We start from the raw sequence: 18,004 nt of genomic DNA on the forward strand, positions 1-18,004 counted from the left end.
AACTGTAGTACCCAGATGAAATCCACCCCTGGGAGAACATGCAAACTCCACACAGGTGGACGTGACCTGGATTCGAACCCAGGACCCCAGAGCTGTGAGGCCGTCGCGCTAACCACTTGCGTCACCGACCCGCCCAGCAAAAACTAGTGCATCCTGTATTTGTTTTCGCGTGTCACGTGTAAAGGCCTGCTTGTCCCTGCTATCCTATTGGTTCAAAAGTTTCCTGTTTAGTAAAATCTCTTCCGTGATTGGTTTCTGTAGACGTCAGTTGTGAAGCCGTCACAGGCAATGCAGTCTACCTAACTGTACTGTAGGTCGACTCGAAGCACAACGACACATCGGTGCTGTTGGGTTTGTTTATGGCTGCCGTCTTGCTGCGCATGTTTGGTAATGTGACACATCGAAAATAACATTTTCATCAACGGGGGTGCAGGAAGGTAGCGACGATCGTCCTTTTGGTTGGAGACTTAACGAATACCTCGTGAGACGACTGGGTTTGCAGCTAACTTTTAGGCGTTCAAGGCGTAGAGGGAATTTGAACTTCATCGACCGCGAGTGAAAATACTCATCGGCCGTCAAACCAGCGGCCTGTGAATTTGGATTTGTTTTGATCTTATTTATTATTGATGTGCTAATGCTTAGGATCAAATAGCTTTACGTGAAAATACTACTTTTTTTGCCTCTGTTCACGACGGTGGAGCAATGTGTAGATCCCAATCCATGATCAGCAAGTCAGGTATGCTAACAAGCTAGTTGCATGTTAGCTGACAGAGAACAGTACGGTAGTTCGTATATTCATACATCTCGACAACTTTATCGCGCAAACCGAATTAGATTATCAGTGAACATTTTAACATTTTATCATATTTTAACCAAGATCGGGCTGTCAGAAAGTCTACTCCTATTTTTTCCCGGTACTCGCCTGACTTGTTGGTTGTTGTATTCAAAAGGCTATGTCGAATTCTAGTTTGGCTAATTTAATATCCTTATCGAAGATCATTGCCTTAAAACAACTAGCCGTAAATAAAATGCAACGTCTTCAAATAGCCTAACACCGACAAACAATGTCGGATCACGCTGAGTAACGTCGCAATTTTTTTTGTCAAGGAGGCGAGCGTCAAGTTGCGCAGGTTGCTCCACATTTTTGCGCGGATGCGAAAGCTCGGGGGGGTGGGAACACACCGAGGAGACCTTGTTTTTGTGATTCTGACGAGGAGGGCTACAGCCGATCGTCCTCGGGCTCATCAAAATGTCGGCCATCTCTGCTTCCGAGAAAGTGGACGGATTTACGAGAAAGTCTGTGAGGAAGGCCCAGAAACAGAGAAAATCCCCCAGCTCGTCTCAATACAGAACTCAGATCGCCCCAGTGGAGCTTTCGACGCTGCCTCAGCTCAAGGGTAAGGGAATCATGATGGGGGTCTGCACTCAGCAGGCAGTTTTAAATAGGCCATCACTCTGACACTTACTTCTGTTCTGTCCACTGCTGAGAATTTCACTTTGAGATCTGACTTCCCGTATTTATTCAAATCAAGTGTATAAAACTTGAACTTGTCATTTCAAAAGTGCATTTTGGCCAAATACTGTATTTAGATGGTAATCCTTGTAATGAAAACAATGACCACTGACCACCAGGTTGGTGCCTTGGATATATGGGTTCTTGTGTTTTTTTCCTAACCTTTAATGACCAGAGACAACAGCATTAATGTTGGAAAAATCCTCATGCATAACAAAAATGTCATCTTCTCCCATAGGATGGATGAGGATTTAATTGCTGTCGTCACTTTATATTGCTCGAGAGTGAAAGAGAGGAAAATTGTGATCATTTTTTTTCGTAGTATAGAAGCAGATGTTTGCAATTAAAAAAAAAAAATATTAAAAAAAGATAATCAGACTGCTTTCAATAAGAAAATTTAGCAATTATAACATATTTACTGTTGAGAGGCTGAAATCGGATTTGGACAAATTTACTTGAAACAATAGTTCCAATTCACTGTCGTTAACTGGGTTTATATGGAACCAAATATTCCAATTCTATATTGCTTATTACTCTTCTGTGTTATGTACATGCTGACTTCAATTGTGGATTTTTTTTCCCAGGAAAGGCCCTCATACTGTATGTTTTGTAGTTTTCCAGTCCTCTAAAAGTAGTTGGCAGTAAGCAAGTCCTGACTGATCAGTGACAATACGGGTCAGTCAGCAGAGCATAACGTTTAACTCTTAAAAGGATGAGACAATTTTTGTTATTATACTATAATAATATTATATTGTATTTTTATTATTAAATATTGCAGTATAATATTAAAAAAATCTTCTATATAAATAACTGGAATTAACGAGAAATTAAATGTAGAGGAGACAAGCTAAACCCTCCAGCCGTGAGCAGCAAAGAGGTGTCATTGACTAAGAATGGCCCGATCACACTTTTTTTTTTACACTTTAGTTACTCACTTGATGGTGAGGATCTGTCAATAAAGTCCTGCATTACTTTTCAGCTTGAATAACCAAAATGCTATTTTTGTGGAATCCCACTGGATGTAGTTTGCTGTCTTGTCTTTGTCGTTTCACTACATGACAAGAATATTTCTTCATGTTTGGGGCTGTTATGATGTAAAGATGCTTAAACGCCCTGCGCTTAGGGTTCGTTGGACTCCCGCTGTGTGATAGACACCAAAAAGATGAGTCACTTAGAGACCATCATAGTTGCCGTGGTAACCTGAAGCCTTGAATGCAGACTAAGGAAAGGTTTATATTCTAAATACAGCTATCTCAATCTAGGTTGATATTTCTGTCGCTGGGCCGTTTTTAGCCAAGCTGTGATTTCAAACTCAACTGCATCTTACAACAGAATGCGGTGACTAACACCCTGGCAGTGTTATAATATTAATTCTATAACATCGTGTAATAACGTGAATCAATACTTGAAATGGGGAAATACTATTTACCATGAGGTTGGCAGATAACAGTGAAAATACATTTGTTCTAACATTTCAATAAACATATTTTACTGTGTTGTGCAAGTCTGTATCAATTATTCTATTTATATCATGTCTGTCAGCAGATGATAAGTCAATAAATGCTATCACGCAAACTCCATTGCTGAGCAACAGAATGAATGTTCTATAATGAAAGTCATAATGATGACTTTTGGCAGGCTTAGCTGTGCTCACAACCATTTTTTTGAATAGAATTGCAGCTTTAACTGTGTTGGTAGAATATGTGTAGTGGGAAGATGTAAATGGATGCATTTGTGAAGCTTTCCTTCCTCTCACACACCCACTGATAGATTTGCTTTGAATAAACAATCTGATTGGTTTGGATTTGCTCATGTTTGCGTTTACCACTGCAAAGAACAGAAAATTCCACCCACAACTGTTAGCGAGTCACACCTGAGCACCCTACCTATTGAACCTGGCACACATATCTACTTGGTGCAACAGAAAATTCCGGGGGGGGGGGGGGGGGGGGGGGGGGGGGGGGGGGGGTCATGCTATACTTGTAGGATTACAATATTTTAAGATATGCATACTTTAATATATTTTATTGACCTACAAACAGCCTGACAGCATTGCCAGTGATTATTGTATTTTGGATTTCCTTGGTAGATGATGTGAAAGCATCTGAAATTGCATATTCTATCGAGAAAGCTATTCATTTTTTCATGCTTTTTGTCTCACTCAGTTGTTAACAATTTTGTATTCACTGAGTGGTCTTACTTACAAGGTGTATAATGTGCACGTGAAAAAAAAGTTATCAACTGCAAACATCTTGCTGGACTTTTATGGCAACGCTTTGATGTCTACCAGTATCGTATAGCTTTCCAAATTCACGTGTGAAAGCTGATTGTGGACTGACATGCATTCAGTAGTTTGTAACCGTAGAGCAAGTTACATACCAAAAACACGGAACATCATATTGTGGCATTACAGTCTTAGTGCAAGACCAAAACTGTTAGTTCAGCGGTCACCAGCATATTCACTTTGTTTTGGTTTTACTCAGATAAATAATGGGGAAGCCATTACTGTCAAATAATTTTTATAGCATTTTTATTTTGTGTGATGCACTGGTAAATATGTTGGCTGGCAACCATTTAAGGGTGGACCTTGCCTCATACAGGCTCCAGCTCGTCCAAGACCCTCATGAAGATAACGGATGTTTGTTGTATGTTAACTGTGAATACTGTTTTTCCAAAAATGCTGACTACTTATTCTGTGTCCTCAGTACAAACTATGGTTATTATAGTTTCAAATACATCCCAGAAAAGCCTTTATACAATGTTCCCACAAAGCACTGAAAAAGTTGAACACCACTTTAATATTAACAGTTTGAACATTTAATACAGTCTTCTCGTACTACAAGAGAGACCCTATGTATCACACATTTAGAATCACTGACGTAAGAGGATAGATAACTTTTGCCGCCATAAAATAATACTCAATTGAAAAATTGCCATTTAGCTTTTGCACTATAGATGTTGTAACTGCAGCAGCATACAAATGCACCCACCATCTGAGTATTGAATATCTGTTTCCGTGGGGGTTGTTGACCTCTGCTGCACCGGGTAACTGAAACATGGGGTGCTAAAATGGAAAATTGTTGCATAACACAGCTGTAGTCTAATGCAGTACTTCTGCTAACATGCAATGTGTTTCTACAGTAATATTGTCACAGGTAAGTGGTAAAACTTTTTTGCAAGATTTTTTTTCTCTTGTAAATTGCATACATATTCAGAGAATTCACCATTGTACACAAAACAGTGATACACTGGTAAGAGGGTGACAGTGGGGCGTCACACAACACATCATTGGGCCTGTGGGATCTTGACAACTTGACTGAATTTTTTTTTGCAATATTCTTATAACTCACCTTAGAGTATACTATACATTTTCAACTTTTACATTGTACATGACTGATGTTTGCCCTATACAATATAAATATATATTTTTAACATCTAGACAGTAAACTTTGTGCCTATGATATAGTGTAAAGTTGTCTGTGTTTTAAAGACTCGGTTTTGCAATTTAGATGTGCAACCAAATGGTTAGGACATACCACTGCCTTATTTTGTTTGTGTGACTGGATTATTTTAGGTTAAAGGCCATGTGATTTTATTATATTGTATCCTTGGTTTATTGTCTGTGTAAATAACTTCCAGACACATTCCAGCTGGATTAATTCGGCTATTTTGGCTTTTCTCATTACACGTACAGCTATATAATTTCAATGGAAATCGCTTTTCTTTCTGGTCCACCACTGAGTTTTTTTTACCTATGTATCTTTATCAGAAAGGCAAAAATAGCATCACATGCATTTCAAACACATGGATTTCAAACACTGGTGGTCTACAGTATGTCTAATCCAAGATAGGATGTGGCAATTGTGTGCAGAAAAACAGCAGGCTGAAAATGTCATCTCATTCATAACCATGTCATCTAATAATTGTAAATGATCATGCTGCGTATTTGAGAGCATAGTAAACAGCAAATTATATTAAAACTAGAAATAAATGGTGACATTGACCTAAGATTATAGAGGACATGTTCATCAAATGAAATTTTTATATTTACTGAATGCCAACTTGTCTTTTCCCCCATGTTAGCTCTACTTCTCGCATTGACTTCATGTCAAGGTGTCATCAACACTGTGACCCTTACAGTTTCGTAAGTGCTTTGTCGGATGTCAAAACCATCCGCTGATGTTTTTTTTAAATTTAAGCAAGTCTCTTACTGCTTTGTGGCCTGAAACACTATGTAATGCTTGTTTAGTTGCATCACTCTGTACCAGAATACATGTTGTAGCTTGATACATAAGATAGTATTTTTAAATGTATTTTTTGCCATCCAAAGTTGAATATCTTCTGCACTAGTTTGCATTATTTCCATTATTTACCAAAATAACTTAACCCATGATTTTTGCCCAAGGGCTAATTAGGTTTTTCCAACTTGAACTATTGATTTTCAGGGCATAGACTTGGGCTAGATGGAATAGTTCTAGCATGTTGTTGTGGAAACAAACTATACTCGCCCCAAAGAGGAATAGCATTTCTCTTTTGGGGAAAACTGCAGAATGTGAATATTCACCTTTGCCCATTTTATCTTGTTCTTAAATAAGACCTGTTATAGGACGCATTCTTGAATATTGACCATTGTTTCCAGCTGTTGTAGCCTGCATGCACAATAATTGTGACAAAATACATCTTACAAGTGTTTGACTTTGACCCAGCACAAAGTGACTGAACCCTGCTGGTCTCAGCAAGGATGCTGTTTTGTGGCCACAGTGATTACCTATTCTGTGCTCAAACATAACATCAGTGCGCCAGCCTGGGTAGCTTCCAAATGCTGTTGATAGAATGACTGGGTGGGACAGCTTTAATAACCATGGACATCCTTACAGTCTAATCCACAAAAGGCTTTACAGTCAAAGCTGGGAATGACTAGACTGCCCTCTTTGTAGCTTAATGTCTTAACATTACTATGCTTGGTATATATGTTTTGCCATGGATGTGAACATTCCAGGCAAAATCAGTACTTTGCTGTTATACTTTTATGCATTCATATATTGGCTTTGTCTGTAGAACAGCATTCCACCAATATATACTTGAGTTTTGGTGGTGGCATGCACGCTCTCAATTTCTGTATTTTCCCCTTGTCTGATTCCAGATGCCCCCTCCACAGAGCAGCAAGAACTTTTCACCCAGAAACTCCAGCAGTGCTGCATGCTCTTTGACTTCCTTGATTCTGTGACTGATCTGAAGAGCAAGGAGATAAAAAGGGCCACACTGAATGAGTTGGTTGACTATGTCTCCACTAACAGAGGCGTACTGGTTGAATCGGCATACCCCGAGATCACCACAATGGTCAGTAGAGATGTACATTTAAAATATAAAACAAATCGATGTGGCACAATAGTTGGTCAGAGAGTAATTCATGCCAATTGCATCATGCATTGTCCACTTTGAAATAGCAATAGTAAAAAAATAAGTCAAACTAATTTATGCCCCAAGATTTACATTTATGTTTCAGGTATGTATGCATTTTGATCTAGCAGAGAGATATCCTCTCCATATGCTCCGTGAAACATCCTATGCACTCAAGAAGATTACAAAATAGAGGCTGATCATCGCTACTGTCTAGACAGATTCTGCTGTGTCAGCTGTATATGGGTTACTGTACATTGCCGTGACTCTAAAAAGAAAACTCCCTCAACACGGGCATCAAGAAAAGCATATATTAGCCATATTTGGTAAAGTTTGCAAATTGCAGGCAGTCACCCAAATAAGTTACTACAGCTACAAAAAAATCCAAGTGATACATTGACGTTCAAGGTGCTAGATAGTGTAGTATGTTAAAGTAACATTCATTTTTTTCCCCACAGATTTGCACAAACATATTCCGTACACTTGCACCAAGTGACAACCCAGATTTTGACCCAGAGGAGGATGAACCCACACTCGAAGCTGCATGGCCTCATATCCAAGTAAGGATGTGATTTTGCTGCTTGCATGTTCCTTATAGAGTTCAATCCTGTTGAGAGAGGCTGAGCTGGAGTTAGAGAGAGACATTCTGGCATTCACCAAAAAATCTTTAGCATGCCATTTCTCTTCCCTGACATTGTGTTGTAATAAGTGGAACAGCTGCAGAAATCAGCCAAAATATAATATTGTCTTCATTCGTTCTCTCTTGTGTGTCTTGTAGCTTGTCTATGAGTTTCTGCTGCGTTTTCTTGAGAATCCAGACTTCCAACCCAGTATTGCGAAACGATACATCGATCAGAAATTTGTACTGCAGGTAAGCTTTTTTTTCTTCCATCAGTTAATTTAGAAAACATTCATAATATATATTTTTTTCATCATTAAGAATGTGGTAAATTCTGTGTCCTTTTTTATATCTATACATTTTTTTTTAATTCTCTATGATTGGATTTGTACTAATCACGATTTTGTGTATTATATTTAGCGTGAAACAATTTGGAATGAAGCAATTGTGTTCTGAGTAGAGGGCAAAGTACACATAAATAGTGTCCCACCCTATCTGAACTTTTAGTTATTGCACAGGAGTCCCTCACTCCAGAAGAACCAAAAGGCCTGGAATGTTGGCTTGGATGCATCAGAGGTGCCGAGACTGATTTTCCATGATGTGAGCGTGTCGTGGGGAGCTTTAAATAGCTGCCTGTTGTTTTGCTCTTTAGGATGAGATGAGAGGGCTGTGGTTGGGAGTGATTTGACAGAATGGATACATGGAGGTTTTGGGTGGCAAGTGGAATTTAGAAAAATGCACCCGTCCAGCAGTTTGGTCAATTGAACTTCGGTTCTTAAAAAAAAAAAAAAAATTACTTCTGTCCAACTAGGAGAATGTCACTTACGCTGAAAACATACAAACGTGCAGCCTTACAAAATTAAAACACTGAATATGTCTATTTTTTTTCTAAGCTTCTGGAACTGTTTGACAGTGAAGATCCAAGAGAAAGAGACTTCCTCAAGACCATCCTGCATCGCATTTATGGAAAGTTCCTTGGGTTACGAGCCTTCATCAGGAAGCAGATTAACAACATCTTTTTGCGGTGACGAACCTTATTTTGTTATGGGTTTCCTATTGGCGACTCTAAAAGAAACTCAAACTGTAAAAATAACGCTGAAACGTGGGAAAGCGAGCAAGTTCAAAGTATGTCGTGACAGTAGCGTTTTGTGTAAAGGACAAAATACATGTTTTTGTCACTGTCTTTGCAACATAGCATCTGAATCCAGTAATCTTGCTTTTCCAACACTGAGGAGTACAAAGTGCACATGGTGGCAACAAACATTCCCGACAAAGTGTTGATTCTTTACAGCTCTTGTTGCCGAGTGACAGTGGGATTTAGACGATTGAAACAGGGGGCCCTTGATGTCATTTCCAACAGGCAAGGGTGGGAAAAGGGATGCACCCACTTTGACCATCTGCCATGGAGGATAAAAATAGTGCCGTCGTTGTAAGGTGCTGTATGTACATACCAAAAGTGCATTGACGTGGGTTACTGAACACATGAGGCGAAACATTTTATTCTGTGTGCCCTTCTGGAAGTGGCTATATTTGTTAAACGCCGTTTTGTTTCAACCAAAGGCCATGCACCTTTATTTTACCCACAAATTTGAGTAAAATTATCATGTTTGTGTGTTATTAGCTGTGTAGGTAATTTTTCTTTTTGCATTTCTAGGTTCATCTATGAGACTGAGCATTTCAATGGAGTTGCTGAGCTCCTAGAAATTTTGGGAAGGTCAGTGAAAGATAGGAACAATCTATATATTATCCTTCAAGTCGTTTTTTTTTTAGAAATTAATTTCACACATTTATTTTGGTTTGAATTTTACTTATAGTTATGCAAGTGTTCTCAGCTAAGTAATATTTCCTTTACAGTGTACTAATTTATCATGCTCCTGACCTGTATTCAGTCATTATGATGAGGACTGTACTGTATGTGTTTCAGTATCATAAACGGCTTTGCACTGCCTTTAAAGTCGGAACACAAACAGTTCCTGATGAAGGTGCTAATCCCATTACATACAGCAAAGGGACTGGCCCTCTTTCACGCACAGGTAGGAATATTTCTACCGCGCCATCTGGTGGTTATCAAAACGCGTTCAGAAAAAAACAAATAAATCCCAGATAAATTAGAGAATAAGGCATCATGCTGAGCCACTTATCTTGTTTTTCAGCTGGCGTATTGTGTGGTCCAGTTTCTAGAAAAGGATCCAACACTAACTGAACCGGTAAGAAAATAATTAAAATAAGACATTCCTCCCACTCTACACACTATCCTGGGGTCTTAAAATTAGTCAAGCTGCATAAAAATCTGTTGCTGCAAACCACCCACTTAACAGAGAGAGTGATACATTATTCACATTAAAGGAGGCACTAGTCAATTGTTTGGTTTTCATATTTAGGTAATCCGAGGTTTGCTGAAGTTTTGGCCCAAGACCTGCAGCCAGAAAGAGGTAAAACAAAAAAAAAACATGGTGCCCAATTACTGTCCATCTGCTTGGTTTCCCTTTGACACTTTTGTTTGGTCATTTTGTTTCTTACTAGGTGATGTTCCTGGGTGAAATTGAGGAGATTTTGGATGTCATTGAACCTACCCAGTTCAAGAAAATCCAGGAGCCGTTGTTTAAGCAGATCTCCAAATGTGTGGCCAATCCTCACTTTCAGGTGCATTTTGATCCAATGAATTACTTTTTGGGTGGTCATTTTAAAAAAAAAATATAGACGATAATTAATAGATTCTATTATGTCTATGTGACTAGTTGCTGATGTTTTTTGTTGTTGACCTTGATAGGTAGCAGAGCGAGCACTGTACTTTTGGAATAACGAGTACATTCTCAGTCTCATTGAAGAGAACATCGACAAGGTCCTGCCCATCATGTTCTGTAGCCTCTATAAAATCTCCAAAGAGCACTGGAATCCGTACGTATCTCGTAACATATATGTGCTAAGGAAATTTCAAAATCAGCCTCTACAATGAGGCAATGTGAGGCATTATCTTGAAATGAAGCATGCAAACAATGCCTGCAGTGTCTGTAAAATTCTTGATATTGAATCCTTCCTACTTCCTACCTTTGGAAATTTGGTTTCACAATGCATGTGATTTTTGCTCTTATGTACAAATCCTTCTGAATATAACTACAGTCAAGATGGGATTCTGGCCTTGACTGAACTGACAATTGTCATGTTTTAGGACCATCGTAGCTCTGGTCTACAATGTGCTGAAGACACTTATGGAGATGAACTGTACACTCTTTGACGAGTTGACCTCTTCCTATAAATCAGACCGGCAAAGGTGAGCTAAAGCTGAAACTAAGGAATTTTGGTCTATTGAAATTAAAATTGCTCATCAAACACCTGTTAGGAACTTCCTACCTGTGAACAGGATAATAGGGAACAGGGGTTGCCATGATTGGGAACAAAAAGATGAATTGCTCAGTCAGTGACATACAACTAAAGCATAAGGTTTACTTCTTTGTGAACACGTGCGTGTGGTTCAGAGAATCTGAAGAAACCGTTGCATGTAAGATGCAAGGCAGAACAGACTGGATTCTCGTGATCTTTGCATCCTTAAATGGTGCCGCACTAAAACAGGAATGCTACAGCAAAGAAAATCACAGAATAAACTCAGCATTATTTCCAGAAACTATTGTCAGTGAACACAACATGATTATGTGCTAAAAACAAAGTACAGTGTATATCAGTTTGACCATTCAATATATTTGTCTTTGTCATGTACTCTAATAAATATAATTTGAACATCATTTGCAAATCATTCCCGATTACATTCTCTTTTTATGTTGAACACAATGTTCCAACTTTAATTGAAATGGGGTTGTAGTAGTTTGTATGTAATGATGGCAAAAGCAGTGGACTGTTATACTCCACCACACACGGAAATGACAATTTGCATCATTTTATCTGGGCTGATTACACTTACCGTGAATCCAGGAGTAACCCTATATGCTTTCGTATGAAAACATATTACAATTTTTGAAAGTGAAGAATTTTTTTTTTATTAACCTTAACCCCAAAATGGACTGTGTCAAGTTCTAGAGATGTAATTTTGATAAATGTTGTTTTCAGGGAGAAGAAAAAGGAGCAGGAGCGTGATGAGCTTTGGAAGAAGTTGGATGAGCTGAAAATCAGCAACAGCATGCTAGAACACAACAATAGCCACAAGCTCATAAGTGTCCAAAACAACAACAAGAATAGCAATAATAATAATTAGCGTGCCGCAGACTGGGCCATGGCATCCAGCGAGAGCGACCCACGTGCCAAATTACACTCGGCTCAAATGGATTGGCGTCATCTCTGCATCCGTCGAGAAAGGCTAAACAAAGACGGAAAAAGGACAAACAACACCTCAGTGTTTGATAAAACTGCTTGAGAGACTAAAAACGCCTCGCAGAAGAGTTGATGTTCACGGCAGTATCTTGTTGACTTGTCTGCTCTTGTCGTATGTATTTGGTGTACATGTTCTTTGGTTGGGGAGGGAAAGAAAAAATGCTGACTTGAACTCAGCAAATCGAATTGTTTCCACGACCAACTGAATCGCTCAACAAAGATGTCTATTTTGTACTGTCTTCGCTGCCAACACTTGTGATTACCTTAGTGGTACAGGGAAGTGTATTATGGGAAAATGGAGGCAGATGGGACCGCACCGACTCTGAGACATGCTGAAATCTATACTAAAGAGCCTCTATTAGTAGTAAATGGAATACTCCTGATCCATTTGCCAATCTGGTATGTCTGTGACTTGGTTTAGTGGGGGTGTTTCGAGTTAAATATTGCTCTTCACTGTTTTACATTTCCGGCAAATGTTTTATTTTTTTGTTTTTGTTTTTTAATCTGGGAGAAAACCGAGCAGCACAGCAGCTTTTGAGTATTAACACTGAAGTATTGACACAGGGATTTCAATTTACACGTTGTAGCCTGGGTTAAGAATTCAAGTGATATTTGCTTGATTTTGCTAGGAAATAGCGTCATGCTGCTGTCATGTATTTCAGTTAAATATAATATTCTTCAAATAGCTGCCGTCTTTTGTCTAAAGCCTGGAAACCAATACAAAATCCACAATGCATCGGTTTTGTTTGGAACCCTATTGTCTGTGCCCTAGTAGATGTTTTTCCATGTTTCCAGTCTTTATGTAAAGACAGCATAGTAATGGGATGTATATCTGTCATGTCTAACTCTGGGCAGGTAAGCAAAGTATTTTTTTTTGTTTTCATTTTGAATTTTGTCTGTAAAAATAAGAGAAGCAAATATAAGACATATAGTACTATATTTTTCCAAAGTTTTTGTTTTGGCTGTTTTACAAATGGACTAAGCTTGGATGCCAGGCAGGCTTGATTGTACAATATATTTGTCAAGTGATTATATTTGTTTTAGGGATGCACCAATGCAAATACATACAGGTAGATTTGAAACAAAACATTTTAGTAACCCTTACTGTGTATTCTCAGTGGTTTATATTTTAAGAAGGGCTGACATATTGCATGCCAAATGCAAGAAATTCTGTGGCGGGAGCCCGGCGAGCTCGGCCGGACCCGAGCAATATGGTGTGAAAGTCGGGCTCCAGGTATTCTGTACTTTCAGGAAATGTACGGTTTTTTTAAAATTATTATTATTAGCATTAGTGCACCTGTAATGGGCCTTGCTTTACCTACCTTGAAGGTTTTTCGGGCTGGTTAAGAGCTATGGATTTCTTGGTATCAGAACATTTTTACCTGTTTTAAGTTCATTAGTCCTGTAATGGTGCATCCCTAATTTGTATGATATCGTATAGAGGATATAAAGGAAAACGCCACTCTGTTGAAAGGGGACCTACAGATTATGACATTGTTAATTCAGTTCTAAATGTAGTTTCAAAGTATTGATGTAATTGTACAGTAGCATAACAAAATATTGGGCTTGCCTTTCTACTGTCACGTCCAGATGAGCTATAAAATCAAGCTGTACGATTTCAATAGTACCAAACTGCTGGCATTGTGAAATCTTCACTGTCGTGCTGTCATTGTGCAGAGGAACATGAAAGGGTCCCCTGAAACAAAAAAAAAAGTTATCCAGATCTCCTCGCATTGAGATGTTATGAAGTAGTCAAGCAAGAAAATAAACACTTTGTTGTTTTGAGAAGCCAATTTTACCACCAGGTTTTGCTCATGCCTATCTCCTTAAGTAGATTTTTTTGATGTTGGGCAATAATCATTAAGCGTACACACCTACAACATAGGAACCACACCCGGGATGCTCTTTTTTGTTGTTGTTGTTTTTAATGGATTTTCTTCACCTGGTGTTTCTTTTAAACCTCACATATTTCTGGGTTCTCAGATGCCTTTCTGTCATCACAGCATTCCAACATCAGTCATGTTTAAAGTAACTTTCATGGGGGGAACGGATGAAACCTGATTTGTAATCTCACTATCTCATATAGTTTCATTAAATAAAGTCCACTCTCTCTTTGTACTCCAAGCATAGAGAAAACTTGTTTTTTTTATAAACCAATACTATACCCCCCTACCCCCAAGCAGTACACGTTGGTGGCCACACGATGGTGATATGATAACAGCTTCTACTTTGCAGTATTTGTCCCTACTTTATTATTTTTCTACAATTTTATTTGAAAAAAATAATTTGTGCTTTCTATCTGTGTGCATATTTCCTTCCGTTAGAGTGCAGTGTACAATTTGTTTATTTTTGCATTGTTCACAGATGTTTACCTTCAGAAGTATCACATGGGTTGTTACCTTTACAATTGTCAATTACTTAGCAGTCTCGTTGCCATAGTAATAAATCTTGCGCTCCAGACGAAATATAGTGTTACTGCAATGAGGGGAAAAAAAAGGTGACATATGGATTTTTTTCTTCTCTTGCCATTCATCTACTGATAAGCGATGTTGGAGCACATTGGCCAGAATTCCACAAAGGATAACCAGACAAGGTCTTTGTTCATCTCCAAGCTGAGCTTTTCTGCTGACATTTGTGTGGGACTTGCCATCCTTTTAGTGGGTATGTGCACCACTTCTTTATTTGGTTGTTTTCAATATTACTAGTAGTACTATTTCAAATTAAATGTTCCTGAATGCAATCACACCTAAAAAGTTACTTTTTTAAGCTAATTATGATCTCAAATATGACTAAACCCAACATTTTAAAAGTTGTTTTTTATCATCTTACTAACAATGGTATATTACTTGTATTATTATTGCTAAATAAAGTTAGTCCTTTCTATAATGAGAGACTTAAATGTCTCATCTGACAGTAATTATACAGAACAAATGTTACCTAATTACTTTCTTTTTTTTCTCAAATGGCATGCTCAAATTGTACAATTCACATTCTGACATATATTTTTTCCCACAACCACAGCTCCTAAAAATGACAACTAAACACAATAAATTGGTTGGACATAAATATCCATCATTCGCCTTCTAGGAGAGATTATTGCAACCACAGTCCCCAAGCAATTTTACACCTTTAAATTAAACCTTTCGTAATAACTATACACATTTTTGTTGTAAGGCTAAGGATATCCTATGATCCCCGCGACAAGTGGTTCGTGAAAATGAATTAATGAATATTTGATTGAATGTGACAAAGACAATAATTAATTTCAGCACTCTGTCTTAATTCCATTGGGTATTCATCATACTCGGTAATCACTTGTATGCACCAAATTCAGGAGAATGAACCACTACACCATCAGGTGGCTGTTTTATTTTCTGCGAAATTCAATGTTCCAGTACAGTTAAAAAACAAACATGAATGGAATGCTAAACAGAAGTTGCTTTATTGAAAAGAAGCAGGTGCAGTGCTCCCACTGAGTAACTCAATGACAGTTTCATTTTTCTATTGTCAAATCTTGGGATATTTTAATCCTGCTGTTAAGAAAATGGGGGGACAGATTGTTCCTGTAAAATAAAAAAAACGTTATTGTCTTTTTTCTTTTCTTTTTCCTAGTGCTTCTTTCAGTCATGGGCAATGGAATTGTTCTGGTCATATGTTACCACCGCCGCAAAAAGATGGTGGGATCTGAGCTACTGTGCGTCAACCTGGCTGTGGTTGATTTCCTGTCCTGCATCTGTTTCTACCCACTCTCCATCATTTCATCCTTCCACCATGCGTGGCTAGGGGAAAAGGTCACCTGCATCTACTATGGCCTTGGCTGCTACATCTTTGGCCTGTGCGGCATGTTCACCATCGCCGCAATCAGCATCATCCGCTACCTTAAAGTATGCTGCAGCTTGGTTTCGGGTGAGTTTTGGCAACGGTCGAATTAAATACCTTCACTGTTATACACGGTCTTTCATCTGGTAATTTAAATCTTTAAAGGTAATATCACATATGTGAGATCACGGGTTCAATCCCAGGTTTGGACCTTCCTGTGTGGAGTTTTCATGTTTTCTTCGGGTACTCTGGCTTCCTCCCACATCCCATAAACATGCATGCTAGACTGGTTGAAATTTCTAAATTACCTCTAGGAATGAGTTTGAGAGTCACTGGTTGTTTGTGTCCTTGTGCCCTGCAATTGGCTGGCCAGCAATCTGGGGTATCGCCCCATATTTCCCTCCGATAGGCTCCAGCAACCCCCTGCGACACTTGTGAGAATAAATGGTGCGGAAAATGAATGAATGTATGAACGAATAGTTGAGTTAAATACTATAAGCAAAATATTAAGGGCTTGTTCATTCATTCATTCATTCATTCCTTTTCTAAACCTCAGTAGAGTTGCGGGGGGTGCTGGAGCCTATCCCAGCTGACTTCGGACTTTGACACAGATGCAACACCTTTGCAATATATCTTAGCCTGGCTGAGTGACAGTTGTGATATTTTACTGTACCTGCACTTCACACTGGTAATACCAGCCGGAATCCTCTATTGGACTTTCAATATCAATCTAAAATATTAGAAAGAAATTGCAATCTGTGTGTGAGTTCTTCTTTATTGCTTATTTAACTTCCTATCACGGAGACTACTGAACACGCAAAGGTGAAATTTGAAGAAGCTATAATTAATGTGATTTTCCTGGCCCACCATGTCCAGGTAGACCCTAATTTTTAACAACCCTAGAAAATGCTTTTAACAGGAGTCATGTTTCCTCCTGCAGAATTTTGGCTGGACAAGGCCAACATCAGGCTCCTGTGCTGTGTCATCTGGCTGGTGGCTACAGTGTGGTCCAGCTTCCCCCTCTTTGGCTGGGGCGAATATGTCCCCGAGCCCTACGGACTGTCCTGCACCATTGCCTGGCGAGGCTACCACACCTCAGCCAAGGATGCCTTCTACGTCATTTGCTCCTTTGTGTGCTTTATTCTGATCCCCATCCTGTTCATCGTAATGTCACATTGTCAGATACTCTACAAGATCTCCCACTTTTCTTCTTCGCTATCTGCACGAGGCATCCACAACAACCTGCGATGTTCTGAGAAACGACTTTCCATGGTGAGGTGCAGGTTATTGTTAAAAAGAAATTCGCCATGTTGTATTTCTATAATAGTCCTCATTTACAGCTACATGTTGTTTCCCCCCTAAGGTCAAATTGTCTGCCATTTCTTCCCTCAGATGTTTTTCTGCATTAGTCTCGGCTTTGTCATCGCCTGGATGCCGTACACCATTGTGTCGTTTCTCTTCATATTCCACAAGGAAAACCATTATATGTCCCCCGAGGGTTTTGTTTTCCCTGCTCTCTTTGCCAAAAGTTCCCATGTCTACAACCCATTTATTTATTTCTACTTCAACAAAACCTTCCAGAAGGACCTCCGATCCCTGTTGGGCATTTTCTGTCCAAATATGGGAAGGAATCGTGTCGGAGCTGACAACGCTTTGATGGAGCAGGCTCCCGACCCCATCTTCATCCAACTCCAGGAGAGGCCCAGAGACCACAAGTCTTTATCTACTAGGAGTCAACCTCGGAGCAAAAGCAAGACAACAGACACTGATGCTAAAAATACCAGCAGTAACCACGGCCGCAAAAGAGCAGTAAAAATCTGTTGGGGGTCCACGCCAAAAAAAGGCCCAGTTTTTTTAGAAAAGAAAGCGGTCAATAATTCTTTGCCTCTGTCTGTCACGTCTGTTTAGACAAAAGCTACAGCCTTGTTGTTTTGAATTTAAACCAATAAAAATCACGATTCAACTGTTGTGATTGTGGACTCAAGAATGCTGCTGTTTTGCAATCTATACTTGAGTCATTTATTTAACTGAATAGCTGCTTTGTAGCATTAAAAGATAACTAGCAGTAATGATGTGGTAAATGTGCTATTATTTCTTCTACTCATCCGAATATATATGCTGCCATTATTTGTATGGATGATGCATTTAACTGTGAATTCAATAAATGTACGTATTGCTCAACATCAATCCTGAAAGGGAAAATATCCCGCATGTATCTTTGTTGAGTTTTGGATTTCCCTTCATGTGTGTTACTGCTTTGCTGTGAGTGAAAAAGTGCAGATATTTCAATATATTTTATATATCTATTACAGTTTGATAGTTTACACACA

At 38.9% G+C, this 18,004-nt stretch overlaps 2 protein-coding genes across 2 annotated transcripts; both read left to right on the forward strand.

Moving 5' to 3' along the window:
• Positions 1 to 270: 270 nt before the first annotated feature.
• On the forward strand, positions 271 to 13,979 carry ppp2r5a (protein phosphatase 2, regulatory subunit B', alpha isoform). The gene is made up of 13 exons (XM_077587000.1): positions 271 to 1,397; positions 6,657 to 6,853; positions 7,372 to 7,473; positions 7,692 to 7,784; positions 8,426 to 8,556; positions 9,187 to 9,246; positions 9,457 to 9,565; positions 9,686 to 9,739; positions 9,914 to 9,964; positions 10,056 to 10,175; positions 10,303 to 10,430; positions 10,702 to 10,803; positions 11,595 to 13,979. Exons 1-13 carry the CDS (start codon positions 1,250 to 1,252, stop codon positions 11,737 to 11,739), a joined length of 1,440 nt encoding a protein of 479 aa, XP_077443126.1. The 5' UTR covers positions 271 to 1,249; the 3' UTR covers positions 11,740 to 13,979.
• A 136-nt stretch (positions 13,980 to 14,115) lies between these two features.
• opn8c (opsin 8, group member c) lies at positions 14,116 to 17,791 on the forward strand. The gene is made up of 4 exons (XM_077587001.1): positions 14,116 to 14,516; positions 15,468 to 15,761; positions 16,615 to 16,946; positions 17,067 to 17,791. The coding sequence occupies exons 1-4, from the start codon at positions 14,402 to 14,404 to the stop codon at positions 17,580 to 17,582; spliced, it is 1,257 nt and encodes a 418-aa protein (XP_077443127.1). The 5' UTR covers positions 14,116 to 14,401; the 3' UTR covers positions 17,583 to 17,791.
• The last annotated feature ends 213 nt before the right edge of the window (positions 17,792 to 18,004 follow it).

The sequence above is a fragment of the Stigmatopora argus genome, chromosome 19, assembly GCF_051989625.1.
Source record: "Stigmatopora argus isolate UIUO_Sarg chromosome 19, RoL_Sarg_1.0, whole genome shotgun sequence".
NCBI lineage: Eukaryota > Metazoa > Chordata > Actinopteri > Syngnathiformes > Syngnathidae > Stigmatopora > Stigmatopora argus.